The sequence below is a fragment of the Dipodomys spectabilis genome, unplaced genomic scaffold, assembly GCF_019054845.1.
Source record: "Dipodomys spectabilis isolate Male_0828 unplaced genomic scaffold, ASM1905484v1 ptg000095l, whole genome shotgun sequence".
NCBI classification, from domain to species: Eukaryota; Metazoa; Chordata; class Mammalia; order Rodentia; family Heteromyidae; genus Dipodomys; species Dipodomys spectabilis.
Window position 1 is genome coordinate 28,430,596 of NW_024870772.1, and position 21,853 is coordinate 28,452,448.

The following is a 21,853-nucleotide window of genomic DNA, read 5'->3' on the forward strand; positions in this document are numbered from 1 at the left end:
TACTTGTTACCATCAGCATGGAACCTGAGGTTTTTTTTTCCCTACTTCTTTAGGTGCTCAAGGAACAGTACCTTGGCTACCGGAAAATGTTCTTGGGAGATGCTGTAGATGTTTTTGAAGCCAGGCGAACAGAAGCTAAGAAGTGGCAGAATGCACCCAGAGTTACTACTGGACCCACCCCTTTCAGCACCATGCCAAATGCAGCAGCCGTTGCCATGGCTGCAACACTTACACAGCAGCAACAGCCTGCTACAGGTCTGAATGCATTCAAGTTATAGCTTCTTACTGTTCAAATGCAGAGCATTTATGTGCAGTTTTATATAAGTCTTCCTTTTGTGTGAGCACTGATAAAATTTCTATAAATAGCTGTTCCAGTACAATCCAAAAATTGTGATAGACACAATTATAAACATACCTGACAAGAAATGCAGGGTAGTCTAGCAATAATTATACATCAGATATTGAATATTGTGACTTTACATGTTTGCTGTATTGCTATAAAAGCCCTATAGAACATGGTGTTTCACTACTGAATTACACTTAAGAATAGTATTAGATTCTAAAATTGTGATTGTATCATTTATTGTTTTATAATCAGAGCTCATCCATTCATATGTTGCATTTTCATGTGTGACACTGGTAGATGGTGCATTTTCATTTTCTCTACATAATGACTGCACCGTGCCCACATTCAGGGTGTTTATCGACTGAAGAGATATTGAAAAGATAATAATACATTTTATTTGTATGTATTTTGTCTAGAAATGATACAGACTTTCTAAACCAAATTTTGAAGAAGATATACACTAGAATTATATCTTCTCAAAATGAATGACATAGCAACAGATAGATTTTTTGTTGTTGTTGTTGGTCCTGGGTTTGAACTCAGGGCCTGGGCACCATGCCTGAGTTGTTTTTTTGTTTGTTTGTTTTGTTTGTTAACTCAAGCTAGCATTTTAATTCTTGAGCCACCATTCCATTTCTGGCTTTTTGGGGGGATTAATTGGAGATAAAATTCTCAAGGACTTTCTTACCTGGGCAGGCTTTGAATCTCAATCCTCAGATCTTAGCCTCCTGAGTAGCTGGGATTATAGGCATCAGCCACTGATGCCCAGCTGGGAAGATGTTTGAGAAGTGGATTGCACATGAAATAGCATCTGGGAAATTGGGCCTATAATTAGTGAAAGCAGATCCTTTCAGTCCCAGTTTAATTCCACTTGTAGAAATATTCTTCCTGGTGTAGTTTTACAGTATTTCATTTTATCTATTGTCCTATTTATCAGGCTTGAAGTTGGTCATAGGAAAATGTAGTTTTAGTGGATATGGATTTTTTTTGTCCTTTCATCATTTATAAATTTTTGAGTGGGCTTTTTATTCCATAGCATGTGTCTTCTAAGTAGTTCATATAATCCAGTAGTAAATTATAGTGCAAAGGAAGTTTTTAACAATATGTACTTAAATTGCATTCAGGCTGCCTGTACTAGAGAAACATCTCTGGTTGCTGTTGGCAGTTTAAAGAAATCCTTCATGTTTGGAGATATCATTGCTTTGCCATCAGTGAAGGACTGATGATAGATTTATGCCAAATCCACTATATTCCGTGGCTGGACCATGTGAATAGTAGGTAACATAGGCACTATCTAGATGCTCTGTAGCTGGCTGGAATGTAGGGCTCTACTCTCCAGTATGGAGGGAAAAAGCCATTATGAAGTTGATTGCTCCAAAGAATCTATCCAATAATTACTATTATCAGTTCTCATGATTATAATCAAACCAACTTTAGTGCCATTTTACTTTTTTCAAACCAGTATTCACCCTAAAATAGATCAGAAGGCATGGGTTGGAGTATTTATTAAAATTAATTGGTTTCCTTGAATCAATAAATGAGAAAAGTCAGTTACCTGAACTGTTGTGTTCTACATGATCATACTATGGTGAATATCCAAGCATAAAGCAAGATCACTTGTCAGCTTTTTTATTAAAACTTTCTTGTGTAGACTGTTTCATCTTGAGAAATTTTAGGCTTTCACTCATATTTTTGGCTGAAAGATATGGGGGAAAATACCTTTATATATAGTGCTGACTTTGTGCTAAGTTTAGGGGTTACCAAGAGAGATGATACAGGTAGGATCTTTTTTCTGTGTGGTGGGTAGAAAACATGTAAACATTTGTTTAATTTGGAGTAATCATCCCAAAGAGTCCTCTAATTAGGTCATATGTTTTAATTTTGGTAGACACTTGCCCAAGTGTGTGTGTGTATGTGTGTATATATGTGTGTGTGTAGTGTGTACATACTGAGGCTTGAACTCAGGGCTTTGCACTCTCACTCGGCTTTTTCCCTCATGCTGGAACTCTACTGCTTGAGCCATGCCTCTAGTTTCAGCTTTTTGGAGATAAGAGTCTTGTGGATTTGTCTGCCCAGACTGGGTTAGAACTGAGATCCTTAGATTTCAGCTTTCTGAGTTACTAGGATTATAGGAGTGAGCCACAGCTTGCTAGGCTGTTTACTGCTTTTAGTACGCTTGCAATTTTGGAGTCTACTTAAGTGGCAAGAACTGAAATTAGTCATCTACATAGTCTTTAGCTGTGTTTTCAATTTGAGTTGTTGAAGTTTTAGGATTAAGAATTTAAACAATAGTATTAACAATTTTGTATTGTAGCTCTCTTCTCCTTTTTTTCTGCCAGGGTCATTTGGATAGTTATATCAGCATTACAGGCCAGCTGATGAGAAACATTACATGTCTATTATGTCTTGTACCAAATGACTTTGCTAGTCCATTCCCTTTAAGCCTTCCCATTCATAATGTCAGCTGTTAGTCATTAGTAACCTCACTGTGATTATGAGGTTCATTGGCTCTGGTAGGTAATGACTTTGTTAGTTTAACCATTTAGTGATGCCCCTATTTGTTGCATTTTATTATCTGCCCAGGGAGTTAATCCCTCATGAATTTAAGTGCCAGTAACAAATTTAAATCATCTAGATGAAGTTAGGTAGAGCTTCTACACTTTTTATTCACCATTGGTGAAATGTATGAAATGTAAGTTATTAGAGGAGTTTCAGTTTTATTTGCATGTAGATTTATTTCATTAATGTAAATAGGGATAAATTAACCTTTCTTAGACTTGCCATTTGAAAGTAATTGCTCTGTTGTCTTCGGATAGACTTAAATGACTCAGACCCTTCTTCAGTTTATTAATTTTTTTTTTTTTGCCCTTAGTGGGGCTGGGGCTTAAACCCAGGACTTGGTATATGCTAAGCACTTGGCTCTACCACTGAGCTACACCTCCAACCCCCAATTCTTTCTTAGTGAGAAAAATATATGATAGGGGTTAGGCATGTGTGATTTATGGCTGTTTGTTCTGGAGCAAGAATTGATGAAAAACCAGCAGTGAAATGAGCATCATCTATCTGTGGATAAGTTGCATATTAGTGGATCTTGAGTGCACTTGTCTGCAAGTGTCTCTCAAGCTTCCTAAAATGCTTAGACTTTCACATTAGGCTTTTTCGTATAATCTTAATTTAGGGTAGGTTTTTTTGTTTCATTTTGTTTTTCAAGCTGGGGTTGGATTTTGCTGTAGTGTTTGACACTTCAAAGTTCTTGATGTTTACATAATAAGATTTTTCTCATGAGACTTAGCTGCTGTTTTTACGGCAAGCTGAGACATTTGTGAGGAATTTTGCTTTCTAGCTTTTAGTGAAGGTTTGGACGTTTAAGGTATAGTGTTAAATAGGAACCTTTTTAACATTTTAGTTTCTCGTGGTTTTGTGATTTTGTTGTATTTAACAACCAAAGGAATATTCCCCATTAAGTCAGTAAGAATAAAAAATTTCAAATTGGGAAAAAGGCATTTTTGGTATTTGGGGAAAAATTATTTTAAAAGATCACATAGGAACTAACAGCACTAATTACATTAGGAAATTTTGCTGATTGTGGAAATTTTTTAAAAAGAAAAATTAGCACTTTAATCCTTTATCTGTAATGGCAGTTTTACATTTAAGAAAGTAGAATATGTTCTGGCAAATATGAAGTACAGTGCTAAACTTGATTTTGTTGTATGTGACTATATCATATAGCAACTTTTGTAAAATGTTACTCTTTGTGAAGATTCACTTTAAGCAATCATTGGAATATATTACTATTAATTTGATTTTATGTGTGGAACTAAGAGCCTCTCATTAAGTGAGTATTCAAATCCCAAGCAGACTTGAATTGTTTACGTAACTTTTGCCTAAGGTATTTAAGATTCTGCTTTCTAATAGTGAAACTAATATACATATATATATGGTGACCAGAGTATAATATATGCTAATACTTTGGTGTGGGAGATATTTACCATGAGTTTTTACTATTTAAAAATGTTATACATTTGCCTACTAGTTTTATAAATGATCTTGCCTTCAGAATTTGTGTGAAGGTACAAAGCTCAGAATATCATGTATCTCTTGTGCAATGAAAAGTCTTGTCATTATTAGATATGAGTCTTGAGATCTTGAATATAATGATTAGAGACACTGTTCTGTTGCTCTTCAAGTCAGACCCATCCACAACAAAAAACATGCTATTTGGGTGACTTATGACCTGTAAAGCTGAGGGCTGTGGTGTACATTATTCTTTAGGGTCTTCCACCAGCAGTGCCTCCTGTTAACACGTGATACTAAAGTCTTTCAATGTAAAAGAAACTGGACGTGTGTTTTCTACATATTATTTTTGTTAGAAATAAGAAAATGATATGCTTAGTTTCTTTTTCCTATAGTAACATTTTACAAAACAGCTGCTAGGCAGGTATTTATTCTCAAATTAATCTGAAACTGGATGTAAAATTTAAATTCTTTTTTTAATTTATTTTTTTAGGAGTAGTATTAAAAACTCTGGCTGCTATTAGTTGTTTTTATTTTCTGGATAAAAGCTATTTGGAAAGTCCAGTTTTTGTTCCAGAGTAGCAAATTGTAGTTCCTCCTCTTTTGTTGTTTTTTTCTTAATTCTTTATAATTTTACACTACCTTTTGAATATACAAACCTCATTCTTCATTGGACAACTTGAAGGCTTCGATTTCTTTTAAAATTTAAATGTTGATATGTGTGTTACTTTGGCATTCCCTAAACTTTGAGATGCACTGATCACTGTGCTTGAAAAAGACAAGACTGAAGATTGTACTATTAAATTTATTGAGTAATTTTCATAAATTATTTATCAAATGAGAGATTTTTAGATTTTTGTATTCTGCTTAGTTTAAAAAAAATAGTTGCAAAGAGGGGCTAGTAAGTTTGATGCTATTCTTGACAAACAAACTCAGCCAAAAATCTTTAAAGTAGCATATGGGAAAAGGATGACAAGTGGCTCTGTATCTGAGTACATTTTCCAGAATGTTGGAAAGGAGCTTCTGAAATGAAGTTGTGAATGTATTTGATATGTCAAGGTGCGCAGTGGTGCCTTTTGTAAATGTTCATTATCTATCATTTAATCAGGTGATAAGTGGTGTGATGTAGCAGAATATAAGAATAGAACTCAATCATCACTTTTTGTGAACAAGTTGGAATTGTCATGTTACTGTGTAATTGGTTTGCTTTAAAATGAACAATAAATTTAATAAAATTAAACATTGTCTTGTTTTTTATCTATTTATTATCTATATATAATATAGGAATATTATGCCTAGTTTATTAGGTATTTTTATGAAGTAACATAGTTTTGCCATGTTTGTGTCAATTTCTGGATCAATTAATTGATATTTGACTCTAGCACTAGGAGCTTGTTTTAAAAAATAAAATGTAATTACCAGCTAGTTTATCAGAAGACAAATTGGGCGATCATAAAATAATTGTAGATCTATATCTAAAATAATTATAATTGCTGATATATTAAAGGCTTCAGGTTATATAGTCAATTAAACTAATATTTTTCATTGTAATAAGCCTCTTGTAATTGGATTCTTCTAGGCAGTTTTGTTTAAAAACTTTTTTGAGGAGGTAGATAAATTACTTGGGGCTGGTAAGTTAGATCAGAAAGACATCTTGAAAACAAAAGTTTTAAAATAGAATTTGTTAAAAGTAATCTCTGTTCTAGTTTTAAAATAATTTGGTAAAGAAACTTTAATCTTGAAAGAGTAAGGCAAATTTGTTTCCCCCCCATTTTTTTTCTTTTTTCTTTTTCTTTCTTTTTTTTTTTTTTTTTTACACCAGGGCCACAGCCATCTCTGGGAGTTAGTTTTGGAACGCCATTCGGCTCAGGTATTGGTACTGGCTTGCAATCAAGTGGCTTAGGTTCTTCAAACCTCGGAGGTACACTTTAACTTTTCTAATGTTTCATTGAACTATTATACATTTGAATTGATAACCTGCTTTTTTAAAAAAAAATCTAAGAGAGTCTGCTGCTATTTTGGACGTTAAAGTTCCATCTAGCAAAGATGATTCTCTAAACATAATCATTGCTTTCTAGTGTTAGAGTTAGAACTTAAATCACTCCAATCTTCTGTGATTACTAAATCAAAAATGCGTTTAAACTATCAGTGGTAGGGAGTTTCTGTTCTCTAATCAGCATACTGAAATGAACTGGAGAATTCCTTACCTTTAATTGAATTTTTAAAATTTAGTAGTCTTAATATTTCTGGATGATTTACATTGTCTCCTGCATCCCTCAAAATGAGACTAAATGGGGAATTAATTTTGTTATGAAGTAAATAGCTTGACTTGTGTCCATTTCTAAGTACTTTAGGCAGATCTGACTGTATACATACTTAGAGGCAGTAGTTGAACTTACTTTAATAATCTCATAAATTAGTAAGGTAAGTTTTCAACAAAAACTCATGCTAAGTAAAAATGCACTCACAACTCTTTGATACAGATAATCTAGCATTAATTATATTTGACAATCACACTGTAGTCTGATGACTAAGGCTTATTTCCATTAAAATAGGAGAGGCCCCCAAGCTATCAAGATAATTCAATATAGACTCTGTCCTATAACTAGAATTATGGCAGGCAATCCAGTTCCTGTAATTTATTATGTAACCCAGTTTGCCATTTTAAGAGTTAAAGGCACTGATAACTGTTCATCTCAATCACAGCATACCCTAAAAAGAATTTGAATGTGTTCATATAGAACACATGTGGAATTAGTCTTCAAGTACCTAGGATCTGTAAGTGAACAGATTTAGTTAAAAATATTTAAATTGTAATAAAATAAGGAAAAACCTGCCCCATTTCATGTTTGCCACTGTTAACTAGGATAGTGGTGTGCTCAGAAGCTATTGCTATGGAATTGACTTGCAGTGACTAGCTTTTGTGTAGTTAGGCAGTTTCTCAATGGTTAAGATTATTAATCAAAAATGTTTCGGCAAAGAGTAGAATAAAATTATCCTGTGGTAACTGATATTTACAATGTGCATGTCATGCTTATTTATGAATTTAGTCAGTCTTTGTTTTTCAGAATAAATAGCCCTCAAGTAAATATTTCTGTAACTTTATCCAAAACCTTCTTTGGATAGTCAATGAAATTTCTAGCGCTTTTGCAAGAAATATATCAAAAGTTTTAATACTTTTAAGGATTAAGGAGATTTCCTTGATAAATCCAGTGTTCTCAACACTGTATATATTAGACTTTGGTAATTTTGGTTTGACTTGTAAGTGTCCTTTAACCTGTGTTTTATGTACCATTGTATATTTTTCTATTACCCTTCCACCAGGATTTGGAACTAGCTCTGGTTTTGGATGCAGCACCACAGGGGCCTCCACATTTGGATTTGGAGCAACAAATAAACCCTCAGGAAGTCTTAGTGCAGGTTTGTGTGCTCCTGCCTGAGTCCAGGCAGATCTAAAGATGCAAATCATTGAAAATGCGTGTTGTGATTTCCAATAACCCTGAAAGAAGCATGCAAGCCTAAGTGATTATATAGCTTTCTCTCTTGTAGAAATTAAAGGGCAGGTGTGTAGATCTTTGTAATAAGACTTCTAAGTTTTACTTACTAAATAACACCTCTTAACTAAATGGAAATTCGTTTGGTTTCTAGAAACTAACTCATGGTCAGTTTTCTCATTGTTGTGAAAATGAACTCATCATTGTGAAACTTTAGTTCAGCCTTTTTAGTTGTTGTTATTATATAACCAGAAAAACCATATTTAATCCAAAGAAATTTTCTTTGGCTAAAAATCCCTCTTGATTTTAAGAAAATAACAACCTTACAAATGATCATTCATTTGGTTCTATATTTCATTTTTGAAATGCATATAATCTGTTGGCTCTTTTAGTAAAAAATTTCCAAATTTGGTCTGTTTTTCATTTACCCTATACTCATAAATAATGACTTGTTTTAACGTGTAATGCATAGGGTTCAATGCATGTTGAAAAGAAAGGCAAAACACTGTTAAAGGTGTGTTTAAAATTAGAGAATTTGAAGGAAATTCCATTTACTATTAGCTTAAAATCAGTACTTCTAAGGAGTATTATACAGAATTCAGTGGTTTCATGATTGTAAGCTAAATATTGTGTTAGCATCTGGGGCAGCTGTAGGACTTGGTCTTAATTATGTACAAGTTCTTATAATCACAGCAGTAAGTACTGACTGATTTTTGCTGTACTCATTGTCTTGAGCACTGTGAGCCAAAACCTCCCTGGAGGGCTTGGGGTACAAGGGTGGGTCCAGATGTGATTAAAGTCTCTCTTCTGCTTGATGCTAAAATACTCTCAGTGGGCTGAGGAGGAAGACGCCTTGATGTAGCAAAGATTCTGGCACCCTGAGCTTTCCTGTAGATTGCAGTTATTGGTGATATGGTTTCTCTAAGCTTGCATCACTAGACTTCTGTCTCAAGGTGCCACTCAGTTGTTCACTAAATTATTTCCCTGTAAAATTCCTTGTATTCTGACGTGGAATCTAGAGGCCTAGGATATTTGTTATTCTTAGAAACTGTATATTCTTTCAGGTAGAAGAAATTTATTGCTCATTCCCACTTTTCATATTTGTTTTTTTGTTTGGTTTGTGATTTAACTTCTGATATGAATATTTTCTTCCCCAAACATAAGGCTTTGGCAGTTCAAGTACATCTGGGTTTAACTTCAGCAATCCTGGCATCACGGCATCAGCTGGTTTGACATTTGGGGTGTCCAATCCTGCCTCTGCAGGTTTTGGAACAGGAGGACAACTCCTTCAGTTGAAGAAACCTCCAGCTGGAAACAAAAGAGGAAAAAGATAAACACGGGTTGATATGCTGAGAGAATCCTTAGCAGGGTTGTTCATTCTATGAATCTATTTTTCTAATGATGCAATAATTGGATTGCATCCCAGATTTATAAAGTTTTGATATTTTTCCCTCTCTGGAATTGGAACTTACTTTGTTTGTCACACTGAACATCATCTTTCTTGTAAATCTTAAATACAGTTGTATTTTTTTCATTGTTTTTACTCTCCATGTAAGAAATGTTCTGATTACATTACTGATTGATAGTGGTAAAAGAGCCATTAACCTAAAATCTATAATTTAACCTAGTGTTAATAGTGGTGTTTGTTGATAAGGTTTATATTATGTGTATATATGCACATTGGTTTCTTATACAGACGGTATGAACTCTAGGGCCTATACTAGAATTAGTTTGTTCCTTGAAAAGGCCTTTTTGAACTACACTGCAGGGCATCTTGTGAATATGTAAGTAATTATATACAGAGTAGTGCACACAATTGTGTGTGCATATAAAAATATAATTACACACAACTTTTGCCTCCGACTGTTCCCCTTTTCTAAGAGTATTCAAGTTTTCACTTTTAAAGCTTCAAATCCTCAATGCTTGTAGAATGGATCACTTAGAGTTACTCTGTCGATTCAGTTTTTTGCAAGACTTTTTCACGCTTATTGCCATAAATATATGACCGACTCAACTTCACTGCCCTAAGTTTTCTCCATTTTTGTCTCAACATTAGCCTTTAGCAGCTACTCCAAATGAAGAATGCTGTAAGACTCATCCACCAGATTTCAGCAAACTTTTATTACCCTGTATGTCCTCATGTTACTGCTAGGAGATCTTGTTTCCTTCTCTTGAGATGGACTTTTCAGAAGCGTGTTTGAACTCCAGACTGGTGTTCTGGTTCAAAGAGCTATCAAGCCAAATTGAATCTATGCAGGTGAAGGATGCACTGTTAGTTACTTCAGCGAGAACTTCTCTAGCTGTTCTAATACAGAGTTCCTTCTTAGAGGGCTATTGCTGTTGACACCAAATAGAATGGCTTCTCAGCCTTGTGATGTCTTAAGTGAATACCTAATTTGGAATAGAGAAAGTATTTTAAGAAAGAAAATTATTCTTTTTAACAAACTCTTCCCCAGTGACAATGAACAGAGCTCCAGATAGCACATAGCTTGTCAGGTTGCATCTGTATAATATTTGTCTATGTTATTAGTAGTGGTGTTGAGTGCATGAGAACCCTTGGAAATGAGAGCCCTTGGAAAGAGAACTGCCTTAGTTGTGATTCCAGAGAGAAACCATTAGATAAGCCTGTTTATCTTAAAGTACAGTTTTCAGATAGGCTATAGACACAGAAGTCCAATGGAAATACTTTAATTTCTTACATGGAAGGTTTGTACATACTGTGCATCAGTGAATATTTTCAGAATTGTTTTCCCCAAGATACCTTTGTTTTTCTAAAATAGGTATGGTGTATATAAGTATGCGCACACATATATATTTTTAGTATAATGTTAGTTGGGTTTGATTATAAAAGTGGTGTCTTTTATTTCTCTGCTTTTAACAATGATTAATTAAGTTGATTTTTTTGCATCTTTATGCATTAAGATTAGGAAAATTATTTGTCTCTGAGCACTCAACTTGTTTTTATTGTTGTGTATCTCTAATATTGCAGTCCCCAAATCCAGATCAGGGGGGAGGTTAGGAACGGGCTGTGATCTTTGCATTTTCAATTACTGTCAGTTACGTACACAGTTAAACGTTTTTTTTTTTTAAGGATATTGCATTGTGTTACAAAAATATGAATATTTATATTTCTTGATGTTTTTTGTTTATATACTTTGCATTTTCATATGTTGAACCACTGGAAATCTGTAACAGATTAATTTGTGATAGGAGTCTGAGTGTGTTGTTAACTGTCTTGTCTTCACTTTGTCCAGCGCCTATTATGGAAACAATAAAATCTATTGTGTCAGTTGCTTTGAATTTTTATAGGTGTCAGTAGTTGTTCTTACTATGTAATTTTATAATTGCTTTTTATTTGGTTGTTTTTAGTTTCCTAACACTATAGTGACTCATATATCTTGCTTGCTGTTTGTTTGTTTTTTTCTGGCCAAAGACTGAATACAGGACAGTAAGTTCTTTGTCACCTGATTTTTGTCTTCTCAAAATGGTGAACACACTAACATTGAGTATTGTGTGAAAAGGAAAAGACTCCTTCTAGTAGACTCAGGTGAGCTCTCCCCAGACTATTCATGTCCACTTCAGGGCTTGGACGGATCTCTGCAGACCTTTCCAAAGTGTTCTTTTTATTATATGTGTGCACATGCCTGTTCTTGTTCCTTTTTTTCTTTGCTGTCCATCATTTTTTCCTCTTATTCTCTCAGCTCCTTTTTCTTTAACAAGTAATTTTTAAAAAAAAAAAGTCATTCTGTGGTTTGTATATTTTCCCGTCAGTGGTATATATCATCAGTCTCATTATGTGTCAGTGCACATAGATTTACATCTGTATCACAAGGATAAATAGAAGATGTCTAATGGTCAACTGTTCCCTGTTAGTAGCAGTTAGACTCATTCTTTTTATTTTTTTAAATAATTATCTTTAGTTGTACAAAGGGGGTTTAGTTGAACAGTTTGTGAATGCAGTGCATCTTGATTAGTGTCAAAATCTTACCCATCCTCTCGGTTTACCTGGTTCCATTTCTACATATGTACATTGAATAGTATGTCTGTATTTGTCCACTTTCGTCTCTCTAGTCATCTGTCCCCTCCCATTGACTTTACCCCCTAACCAACACAACACATTTTCTAGCTTCTTGGTATTTATTTTGTCAGCTGTTAGTTGTGTTTAATGTTTTTTTTTTAGATTGATTCTGGAAGAATTGTTAAAAGGGTATAAAAGGTCCATATTTAGTGTAAGATTGTTTCTCTAAAATGTGATGCCAGTGTGTGAATACCCATATCCTAGCATTCTCTGTAATCCTGGTATTATCGATCTGAATATTTGTGAGGTTGAACTTATAAACATAAGTATTTATACATATATATTGTCAGTGTACATATTCATTTAATTACATTTTACTGGCTTTGTCTATTTTATTCTAAGTTATTTAAGGTTTTCCTTAATGATATTTGGAGTTTTGTTAGTTGATTTTTTTTTTTTTTTTTCCCCTGATGAGGTATTAAGTCACCTGGGTTCAGAACCTTGCCCTGCCCCTATATGATTTGGGGCAGGTTATTTAGCCTTTTAAGGTTTTAGTTTGATTGTCTAAAAATGAACTTTTCACTGGGCGCTGGTTACACACGCCTGTAATCCTAGCTACTCAGGAGGCTGAGATCTGAGGATCTCGGTTCAAAGCCAGCCCAGGTAGGAAAGTCTGTGAGACTTTCTCTCCAGTTAATCACCAGAAAACTGGAAATGGGGCTGTGGCTCAAGTGGTAGAGCACTTACCTTGAGCTGAAGAGCTTAGGGACAGCGCCCAGGCCCAGAGTTCAACTCCTCACCACCCCCCCATGCCCCCCCTCCCAAAAAAAAAGATCTTATAGTGGACGTGTTATGCTAGGAACTTTAGGTAGGCCTTTGACCACTTGGGCCATGTCTCCCAGCCCACAATCTACTTTAAAGCACAGGGTAGTAAAAACCCTGATACTTTAGAAGCATCAATTATTCATGTACATACAGCTCCACTGTTGTAAATAACAGCTATATTTACCAAGTTTTGTTTTTTGTGTTGATGCTGGCATTTGAAAACGGCCTTGTGCTCTTGTTTGATTTTTTCATTCAAGGCTGAGGCACACCTCCACTCTCCAGTTCTGGCTTTTTGGTAGATAATTTAAGCTATAAGAGCCTCGCAGACTTCTTGCCTAGGCTGCCTTCACACTTCTTAGATCTCAGCCTCCTGAGTAGCTAGGGTTACAAGTGTGAGCCAAGTATGGGGGGGGGGAGGCTAATCCTACGCTTTCCATATATTAGTGCATTTAATCCTTAGTGTGGGTACTATTGCAGATGAACTGGGAGCAGAGATATTAAATAACTTGTAGAGTCACTTTTTGTTTTTTGTCAGTCATAAGGCTTGAGCTCTGGGCTTGGGCGCTATCCCTGTGCTCTTCAGCTCAAGGCGAGTGCTCTACCATTTGAGCCACAGTGCCACTTGCGGTTTTCTAGTGGTTTATTAGAGATAAGAGTCTTACAGACTTTCCTGCCCAGACTGGCTTTGAACCATGATCCTCAGATCTCAGCTTCCTGAATAGCTAGGGTTACAGGCGTGAGCCACGGGTGCCCGACTTTAGTAGTCACTCTTAAGTGGATGGGCCAAAGTTCAAGTGGAGGCAGGCTAGGTAGTCCTGTAACTTTTTTTTTTTTTTTTTGGTCCAGTCGTGGGGCCTGAACTCTGGGCCTGGGCGCTGTCCCTCAGCTCTTCAGCTCAAGGCTAGCGCTCTACCACTCACTTGAGCCACAGTGCCACTTCTGGCTTTTTTTCTTTTTGCTTATGTGGTGCTGAGGAATCGAACCCAGGGCCTCAGGCATGCAAGACAAGCGCTCTACCACCGAGCCACCTTCCCAGCCCTGTAACTTTTAATATCCACAAATTGTGTTTAAAAAAATAGATAATGATAAGCAGAAAATTGTAAGAGGAGATATCAATTCAGAAATAAAAAAATTAGTAATAGGTGACTTGTATGCATATGATTGTCTAAAATAAATTTTGGCACATATCACTTGTATACTGGAGGGAGGATTATTGTGACATTTGCATATACTATCATTCTCCCAACAATTTCAATATATTTCACTGTTTTCATATGCGCAAAGTACTTAAACTATATCCATCCCCATTCACACTCTCCATTGACTCCCCTCAACAGGGTCCTTCAATTTCTTGTGTGAAGATGATTTTGTATGTGTGTGCACACAGGTGGTCCTGGGGCTTAAACATAGGGCTTGGGCACTGTTACTAAGCTCTTTTGCTCATTACTAAGCACTCTAACATTTGAGCCACAGCTCCACTTCTTGGTTTTTGGTGGTTAATTGGAGATAAGAGTCAGACTTTCCTGCCTGAGCTGATTTCCAACTGCCATCCTCAGGTCTTATGAGTAAGGGTTACTGGTGTGAGCCACTGGCCCCCAGCCCTTATATGTTCTTAAGGATTGAGAAAGCTGTTGCCAGTGAACAGTAAATATTGATTTTCCATTTCCTTTGCAGTTTTCTCGTAAAGTTGATTCAAGAATACCAGCTCATCCTAATTGACTGTACAGTTCTGTGCATACCACTTCGCTTTTTCTTTTCTTTCCTTTTTTTCTTTGGGGTGGGGGTATCGGTTGTGGGGCTTGAACTCTGTACCTAGGCACTGTCTCTGAACTCTTCAGCTCAAGGTGAGCACTCTACCACTTGAGCCACCACGCCACTTCCCGTTTTCTGGTGTTTAATTGGAGATAAGAGTCTCACAGACTTTCCTGCCTGAGCTGGTTTTGAACCATGACCCTCAGATCTCAGCCTTCTGAGTAGCTGGGGTTACAGGCATGAGCCACCAGCACCCAGCTCTTTTTCTTTCTCTTCCTCTTCTCCTCCTTTCTCTGTCTGTCTGTCTGTCTGTCTCTCTCTCTCTCTCTATATATATATATATTTATATATAGTTTACTTTTCATTTTTTGCTAGTCCTGGGGCTTGAATTCAATGCCTGAGTACGGTCCCTGAGCTTTTTTGTTTGAGACTAGCATCCTACCACTAGAGTCACAGCTCCACTTCTGGCTCTTATGTGGTTAATTGGAGATAAGAATCTCACCAGTTCTCCTGCCTGAGCTGGCTTTGAACTGCAGTCCTCAGATCTTAGCCCCCTAAGTGGCTAGGGTAACAGGCATGAGCCACCAGTGCCCACCTCTGTGGGCATCACTTTGAAAACAAATAATACTACCGTCTTTTCACTGGACCTTCTAGGGTAAGCCGTGGCTAGATGTAATGATTTCATCTTAACTTTTAAAATGACCTATTGAAAAGTTTTGTTAAAACTGTCACTTAGACTCAAGTTCAGGTTTGGTTGTACACATGGTGGGTCTGTAATCTGGCACATAGGAGATAGAGGAAGGAGGATCTCGAGTTCTAGGCCAGTCCTGGCTTGGAGACCATGCTTCAAAAACTAAAGATGAAAAAAAATGATTTGGATATTATGCTAGATTTATATTTTTCCCAACATTGTTGTGTATATATATACATATTTAAATTATGTAATTGAAAATTGTCCCTATTTTATAATATATAGATGTATTTTGATACAATTTTTGTCCCCAAATTGATAGTCTAGTAAATTTATTAATCTTTTGAAAGTAGGCTATATTTCCCTTTTTAAATTCAGAGTTAATTTAAAGAAGGCAAAGGTAAAGTTAATTTTTAGAAGGCTGCTATTTTTGTTTGGCTTATGTTCATTATACAGAAGGAGATATCATTGTTACAGCTCCACATGTTTACATTTGTATTCCTCAACCTCAACAGGTTTCACTTAAGGCTAGTTCTGTACCACTTGATAACCATTTGAACAAATACTCTGTTTTGACAGTGTTCCACCTCCATTCTTGCCCAGCTCAATCCCCTTCTGCTGGCACCCACCCCCACCAACAACTATTACTCTTTTCCACCTCCATAGAGACATAAAGACTCAACTGTTGCTATAAGGTTTGCCAGAAAGGCAGCTATTTCCTCCCTCTCCATTTTGAAAAGACTAGTCTCTCCACATTTTTGCTCCTACTGCCAGAGATAAAAGTAGTTTGAAAAAGCCCAGGGTTAATAGTTTAATCCATCTGCCAAATAATTCACTTCTACTGTCCAATTTTGTTAGTCTTGTCTTTGTTGCTTGAGGTCATCTTCTGAAATTTTTAATGATGCTAATGCATTGAATGTTAAATTTTAAATTCTTTTTCATTTTTAGAAGTTTTCGTTTTTGACCCAGTACTGGGGCTTGAACTCAGAGCCTAGGTACTATCCCTTAGCCTTTTTTCTCAAGGCTGGTGTTACACCATTTCTGGCTTTTTGCTATTTAGTTGAAGAGTCTCAATTTGTCCAAGTTGGCTTTGTACTATAATCCTCAGATCTCCGACACGTAAGTAGCTAGGATTACATGTGTGTGAGCCACCAGCCCTCAGCTAGAAGTTCTAATTGGTCCTTTCAAAAGTTCCTGCCACTTTTTGTTTATCACACTGTTTATCTTTAAGCCCATTTGACACTTATTTGTCATTGCTAATTCCAATATTCAAAATGATAGAGGTTCTGATTTTGTTGGCTTTCATTTGTATTTTTGCTGACATTTGTTCAGGATGAGTTGTTTGTCCTCTTGAATATTTTGTAATTACTGTTTGTAAACATCTACAATGGAAATTCTGTGGAGCTAAAGATACGTTCTTCCTAAGGGCTTTTTGGAGGCACATGTAGTGTGGATTCGTTCCGCAGTTCCTTTTGAATCAGCCAGGAGCTGGTGTCTCAGACGTGTAATCACAGTTCCTCAGGGGCTGAGACCTGAGGATTGAGGTTCAAAGCCAGCCTAGCAGACATCCATGAGACCTTTCTTGTGTGTGCTAGTGCTGGGGCTTGAACTCAGGACCTGGGCACTGTCTCTGAGCTTCTTTTGCTCAATGCTAGCACTCTACCACTCAAGCCACAGTGCCACTTGAGGCTTTTTTTGTTTATGTGTACTGAAAAATCGAACCCAGGGCTTCATGCTTGCTAGACAAGTACTCTGCCACTAAGGCATATTCCGAGTCCTGCATGAGACCTTTAAGCTCTAATTATCCACCAAAAAGCTAAAGGTGGAACTGTGGCTCAAGTAGTATTACACCAGCTTTGAGTGAAAAAGCCAGGCAATAACACAATGTCTTGAGTTCAAGACCCAGTACTGGTAACACATGTGCGTGCACCAACACACACACACAGAGTAAAGGAGTCTCAGCATAGTTTTCCTTTCAGAGTCACATGAGAGGCAAGTATTCTTTTGTGAAGCAGTATTTTCTTCGGTAATGATGTTGACAAGGTGTTGGCAGATCCCTATTATGGCTTATAGGCCGAATGCAGCTCACTGCCTGTTTTTGTAAATAAAGTTATTGGAACACAGCCATTCTGTTGGTTTCTATCTACTATACTTCTGTACTCTAATGGTAGAGTTAAGTAAGGACAGGTCATATGATCTGCTAAACCTAAACTAATCATAATTTGCTTACCTCCTGTTGTGGGCCTTTGTTAGGGGATTCTTTATTTTTACCATGTGTCAAATTAAGATGCAAAGCTGCTTTCTTGACAGATTCAAATGCCCATGGCTTAAGCAGGATCATTTGTTCCTTCATACAGTAGTCAAAGGGGCAGTTCAAAGTCAGTGAAGCTCAATGGAGTCAGAGGTCCAGACTCCTGAAAGTCACTCTACCAATCTGAGTCATAATCTTTGAATAGTGGAGTATATATTTCCAGATTACAGAAAGAAGGGGGGTGAAGAGAACATCTCCTTTCGTGTGTGTGTGTGTGTGTGTGTGTGTGTGTGTGTGTGTGTGTGTGTGTGTGTGTGTGTGTGTGTGTGTGTGTGTGTCTCCATCCTGGGGCTTGTACTCAGAGCCTGGGTGCTGCCCCTGAGCTATTTTGCTCAAGACTAGTGCTTTACCACTTGAGCCACAGCTCCGGTTCTGGCTTTTTGGAAGTTAATGGTCAAGACTAGTGCTTTACCACTTGAGCCACAGCTCCGGTTCTGGCTTTTTGGAAGTTAATGGAAGAGTCTCATGAGCTTCCCTGACCTCACTGGCTTCAAACAAGGATCCTCATATCTCAGCCTCAGTAGCTAGGATTATAAGCATGAGCCACTGGCATCTGTCTGGCACCTCCTTTCAAGAGATATCCTGAAGTTGCATACTTCTGCTCACATCGTATTGGCCAGAATCTTGTCACACAGTAAGGCCAGGATTTGTAATTTACTTAAGCCATGGGTAAAGCAGGAGGGGATAATTTACTGGGAGGTGTTTAGTACAATACAGGGGCACAAGTACCTGGATCTTGCTTGTTTCCTAGAACGTGGTTGAAACCTCTAAATATTTAATGATTGGCAATCACCAGTCCCAGTTCTCCGCCTTCCACACACTTCCACTTCACCTTTGGGTCCAACAAATGACTGTTCTTTGTTAACTCTGATACATGCTTAAAAGATGTGTGTAACCAATGGGCACTGGTGGGTTACACCTGTAACCCTAGCTAGTCAGGAGGCCAAGCTCTAATTATCACAGTTCAGGGCTAGTCTTGGTAAGAAAGTCTGTAACTCTCTTTTCTTCATTTAACCAGCAAAAAGCTACAAGTCTTGAGCAAAAAAGCTAAGCGACAATGCACCAGCTCTGAGTTCAAGCTTGGGTATCAGCACACACAAAAAAGTGTGTAACACCAGGGCTGGGGCAACAAAGTCTGTGAGACTCTTATCTCCAAATAAGCACCAAAAAAAGCCATAAGTGGAACTGTGGCTCAAGTGGTAGAATGTTAGCCTTGAGCATCAAAACTCAGACAGCACCCAGACCCTGAGTTCAAGCCCCAGGATCGTCACACACACACACACACACACACACACACACACACACACACACTAGCATGTAAAAAGTTGTAGCCATCATTTTCAAATGCTTTGTAGATTTTTTAAGAGATCTAAATATTTCAAGATGGGAACCATATTTTATAACATAAAAAAGGTAGGGCTTGTTTTTAAAAATAGGTTTGTTAATAAGAATGATTTTTTCACATCACTGTTTAAATCTGTATTAGTTGAACAAAAAAAAAAATGACCTATAGACTAGATTCTTTTCAACATCTTAGCTCCAAACAATAAATGTGCTCATTTCTGGATACAAGAGGAATTTTTTTCATTTCTATTTCTCTGTACTGTCTATACTATTTTATTTGCATTGGTTTAAAAGTAGTGATTATCTACTTTTAAAATCCTCTGCTTTCTGAGAGGATTAGTGGGACAGCAATTGTAAGCTAACTAGGAGTTTGGCAAGTAATTCTTCCTTGGTTGACAAGTAGTACAGTCTCCAAAATCCTGGCCATCAGGAACAAGACTGAGAGCCCTTGAGATATGGCAAATACAGTTGTGGATTGAACTTGTAACTTTCATCCAGATTTAAAGCCTGACTACTTCAAATAGTGAGCCACATTTAACTTAAGTGTATTTGAAACATTTTAAGTACAGGAACTCCATTTTCAATGATAATTTTATGAAATATAAATGCAAACCAAGTATTTTCCAAAAAGAAAACTTGGCAGGCAAATTGAGAATTATTTAGGCACATATTCATACTGGGTTTCAATAAAGTAGGGAATGAGTAGTGCAAATTGGTTTGATCATATTTTATACTGATGTCTTGGTGAAATAATTGAGTTAGATAAAATTTATTATAATATTCAAGTTCACACTTCCTTTATTGTAATATGGTTAGGGATGTGTGTGTTACTGAAGGGGTGAACAAAGCTAGGGCTTGTGCATACTAAGTAAGCACTCTAACAACTGAGTTATTCCTCTCAAGTTTCTTAATGTTGTTAGCATAAAATTTCACATTATTATTATTATATCTGAGACTGGGACTCAAACTTGGTATCTGATGCTTTTGCTCATTGGCAGTAACCCTACCAGCTGAGTCATTCCTCTCACCCCTAAAAATTGACATTACATAAGTGGTTTGTTTTGTATTTTTCTCTGTCAGGGAGTTCTGCTTTAAATCATACTAACCATGATCCTACAGTCACATATAGTTTATGTACTTGAAAGAGAACTAAGTTGTAGATGTTTAATTTGCTTCTTCTTTTTTTTTTTTTTTGCAGGAATTGGGGGAGCAGTGCCTGTATTGGGGCTTGAACTTAGGGCCTGGGAGTTGTTCCTAAGCTTTTCCACTCAAAACTGGTTTTCTACCACTTAAGCCACAGCCCTACTTTAGTTCTTTTCGTGGTTAATTGGAAATAAGTGGCTCATAGACTTTCCTGCCCTGGTTGGCCTCGAACCTTTATCCTCAGATGTCAGTCTCCTGAGTAACTAGGTTTACAGGTGTGAGTCACCAACACTTAGCTTAATTTGCTTCTTCAGTCCTTTACATGCATTCAACCTGGAGTTCTTGCTTTTGTGGTCTACACTCTGCTTCCTCATCAGAGTTTTGTTTGTTTGTTTTGTGTCAGATGTGGGGCTTGAACTCAGGGCCTGGGCATTGTCTCTGAGCTTTTTCGCTCAAGGTTAGTACTCTACCACTTGAGCCACAGCTCCACTTCTGGCATTTTGGGTGCTTAACCAGAGATAAGCGTCTCAATCCTGAGATCTCAACTGTGTGAGTAGCTAGGATTACAGGAATGAGTCACTGACATCCAACTTCATCGGGGTTCTTACAATTACCTTTTCAAAATGTGAACAGATCATCCTCTACCTCTTTTGTCAACTCCTTCTCCCAAGGCCATCTCAGAACACTGTGCTTTTTCATACCATTGTATAGCTTTATTCACACCTCGGGTGAAACTTTCACCTGAAACAAATTGGTTCCCTCTTGCTACCATCTTCCTTCATCCTCTATCTCCTCCAGCAAAGTCAGTCTGCACCCCTTGTACTTTGACTAGACTTTGGACCTTACCATGCAGACTTGCCACACTGTATTTTCTAGTATTTGATGGTACATTTGTCTCCCTCCTTACACTGTAATCCCCAGAGCTTTGTCTAGTTTTATTCTTGGGTTTGTTTTTGTATCATCAATAGTTAGATTGTAGAATTAGATTCTATAAATATTAATATATTTATTATTAACTTAATTGGATAATCAGTGCAATAAGAATTAATTCAGTAACACACCCCCCCCCCCCCCATCCTACTGGCCTTAATTTACTTGTCTTGGAACTATGCTAGAGTGAAAATCTCAGCCTTTCCATTTGACAGGTGTTTGACATTAGTCAGTTTATAACATCTTGCACATAAATAGTAAATGGAGATGATAATCATCAGCTAGGTTAATAATCAAACAAATGAGCTAATGTCATATTAAAAGTTCTTTAAATGTGTGCCTTATGCAGAAAGTAAGCATACAGTAAGAATTAACTGTTAGTGTGGTCGGAATACAGTCTAAACTATTTTTCTTTTTCTCTCAGGCTCCAAATCACACATTTTAACTGGATTTCGAAAGCCTAGTGTTACAGAAACCAATGAACTAGGAAGAAAAATCCAATTCTGAGCAGTCAATGAATCAACAAGTATCTACTTAGCAAGGAACTTCTAGCATTCATTTTGTGTTTCCTATTATTTAAGAAGTGCACATAAGACTTAAAGAGTTCCTGTGGTCAAGATGCTTGACTTTGATGTTTTGAAAAATCTAATACATCATATTACTAGAATTGGGAATTAGGGCTAGAATTGGGAAGTAAGCCACTAATCTATTCTGTATAATGGACTATGGAAAATTCACAGATGAAGTAGGAAAAGTTGATGTGAAATAAAACTCAAGTATAGTGAGTTAATATTTGTACTTTTATTATTTTATTTTAATTTACATTATGTATTTATATATTCATTTATTTTTTATACCAGTACTGGGGCTTGGACTCAGGGCCTGGTCACTGTCCCTAGGTTTTTATACTCAAGGCTGGCACTCTACCACTTGAACCACAGCTCTGGACTTTTGAAGGCTAATTGGCGATAAAAGTCTCACAGAG

At 36.8% G+C, this 21,853-nt stretch overlaps 1 protein-coding gene across 5 annotated transcripts in view; it reads left to right on the forward strand.

Annotated features, from left to right (window-relative positions):
- Nup58 (nucleoporin 58) overlaps positions 1 to 21,616 on the forward strand; it is a 58,053-nt gene extending 36,437 nt beyond the window's left edge. For 3 of the 5 annotated variants that reach the window (XM_042685365.1, XM_042685366.1, XM_042685368.1), the window contains 4 exons: positions 54 to 255; positions 6,183 to 6,281; positions 7,685 to 7,780; positions 9,019 to 11,158. In XM_042685365.1, coding sequence (XP_042541299.1) covers positions 54 to 255; positions 6,183 to 6,281; positions 7,685 to 7,780; positions 9,019 to 9,188 — 567 coding nt within the window. In that variant the 3' untranslated portion in view covers positions 9,189 to 11,158. Of the gene's footprint in view, positions 1 to 53; positions 256 to 6,182; positions 6,282 to 7,684; positions 7,781 to 9,018; positions 11,159 to 21,292 lie in introns of those variants that run through there. The other 2 variants (XM_042685369.1, XM_042685367.1) reach the window with 2 other exon arrangements.
- Positions 21,617 to 21,853: the final 237 nt, after the last annotated feature.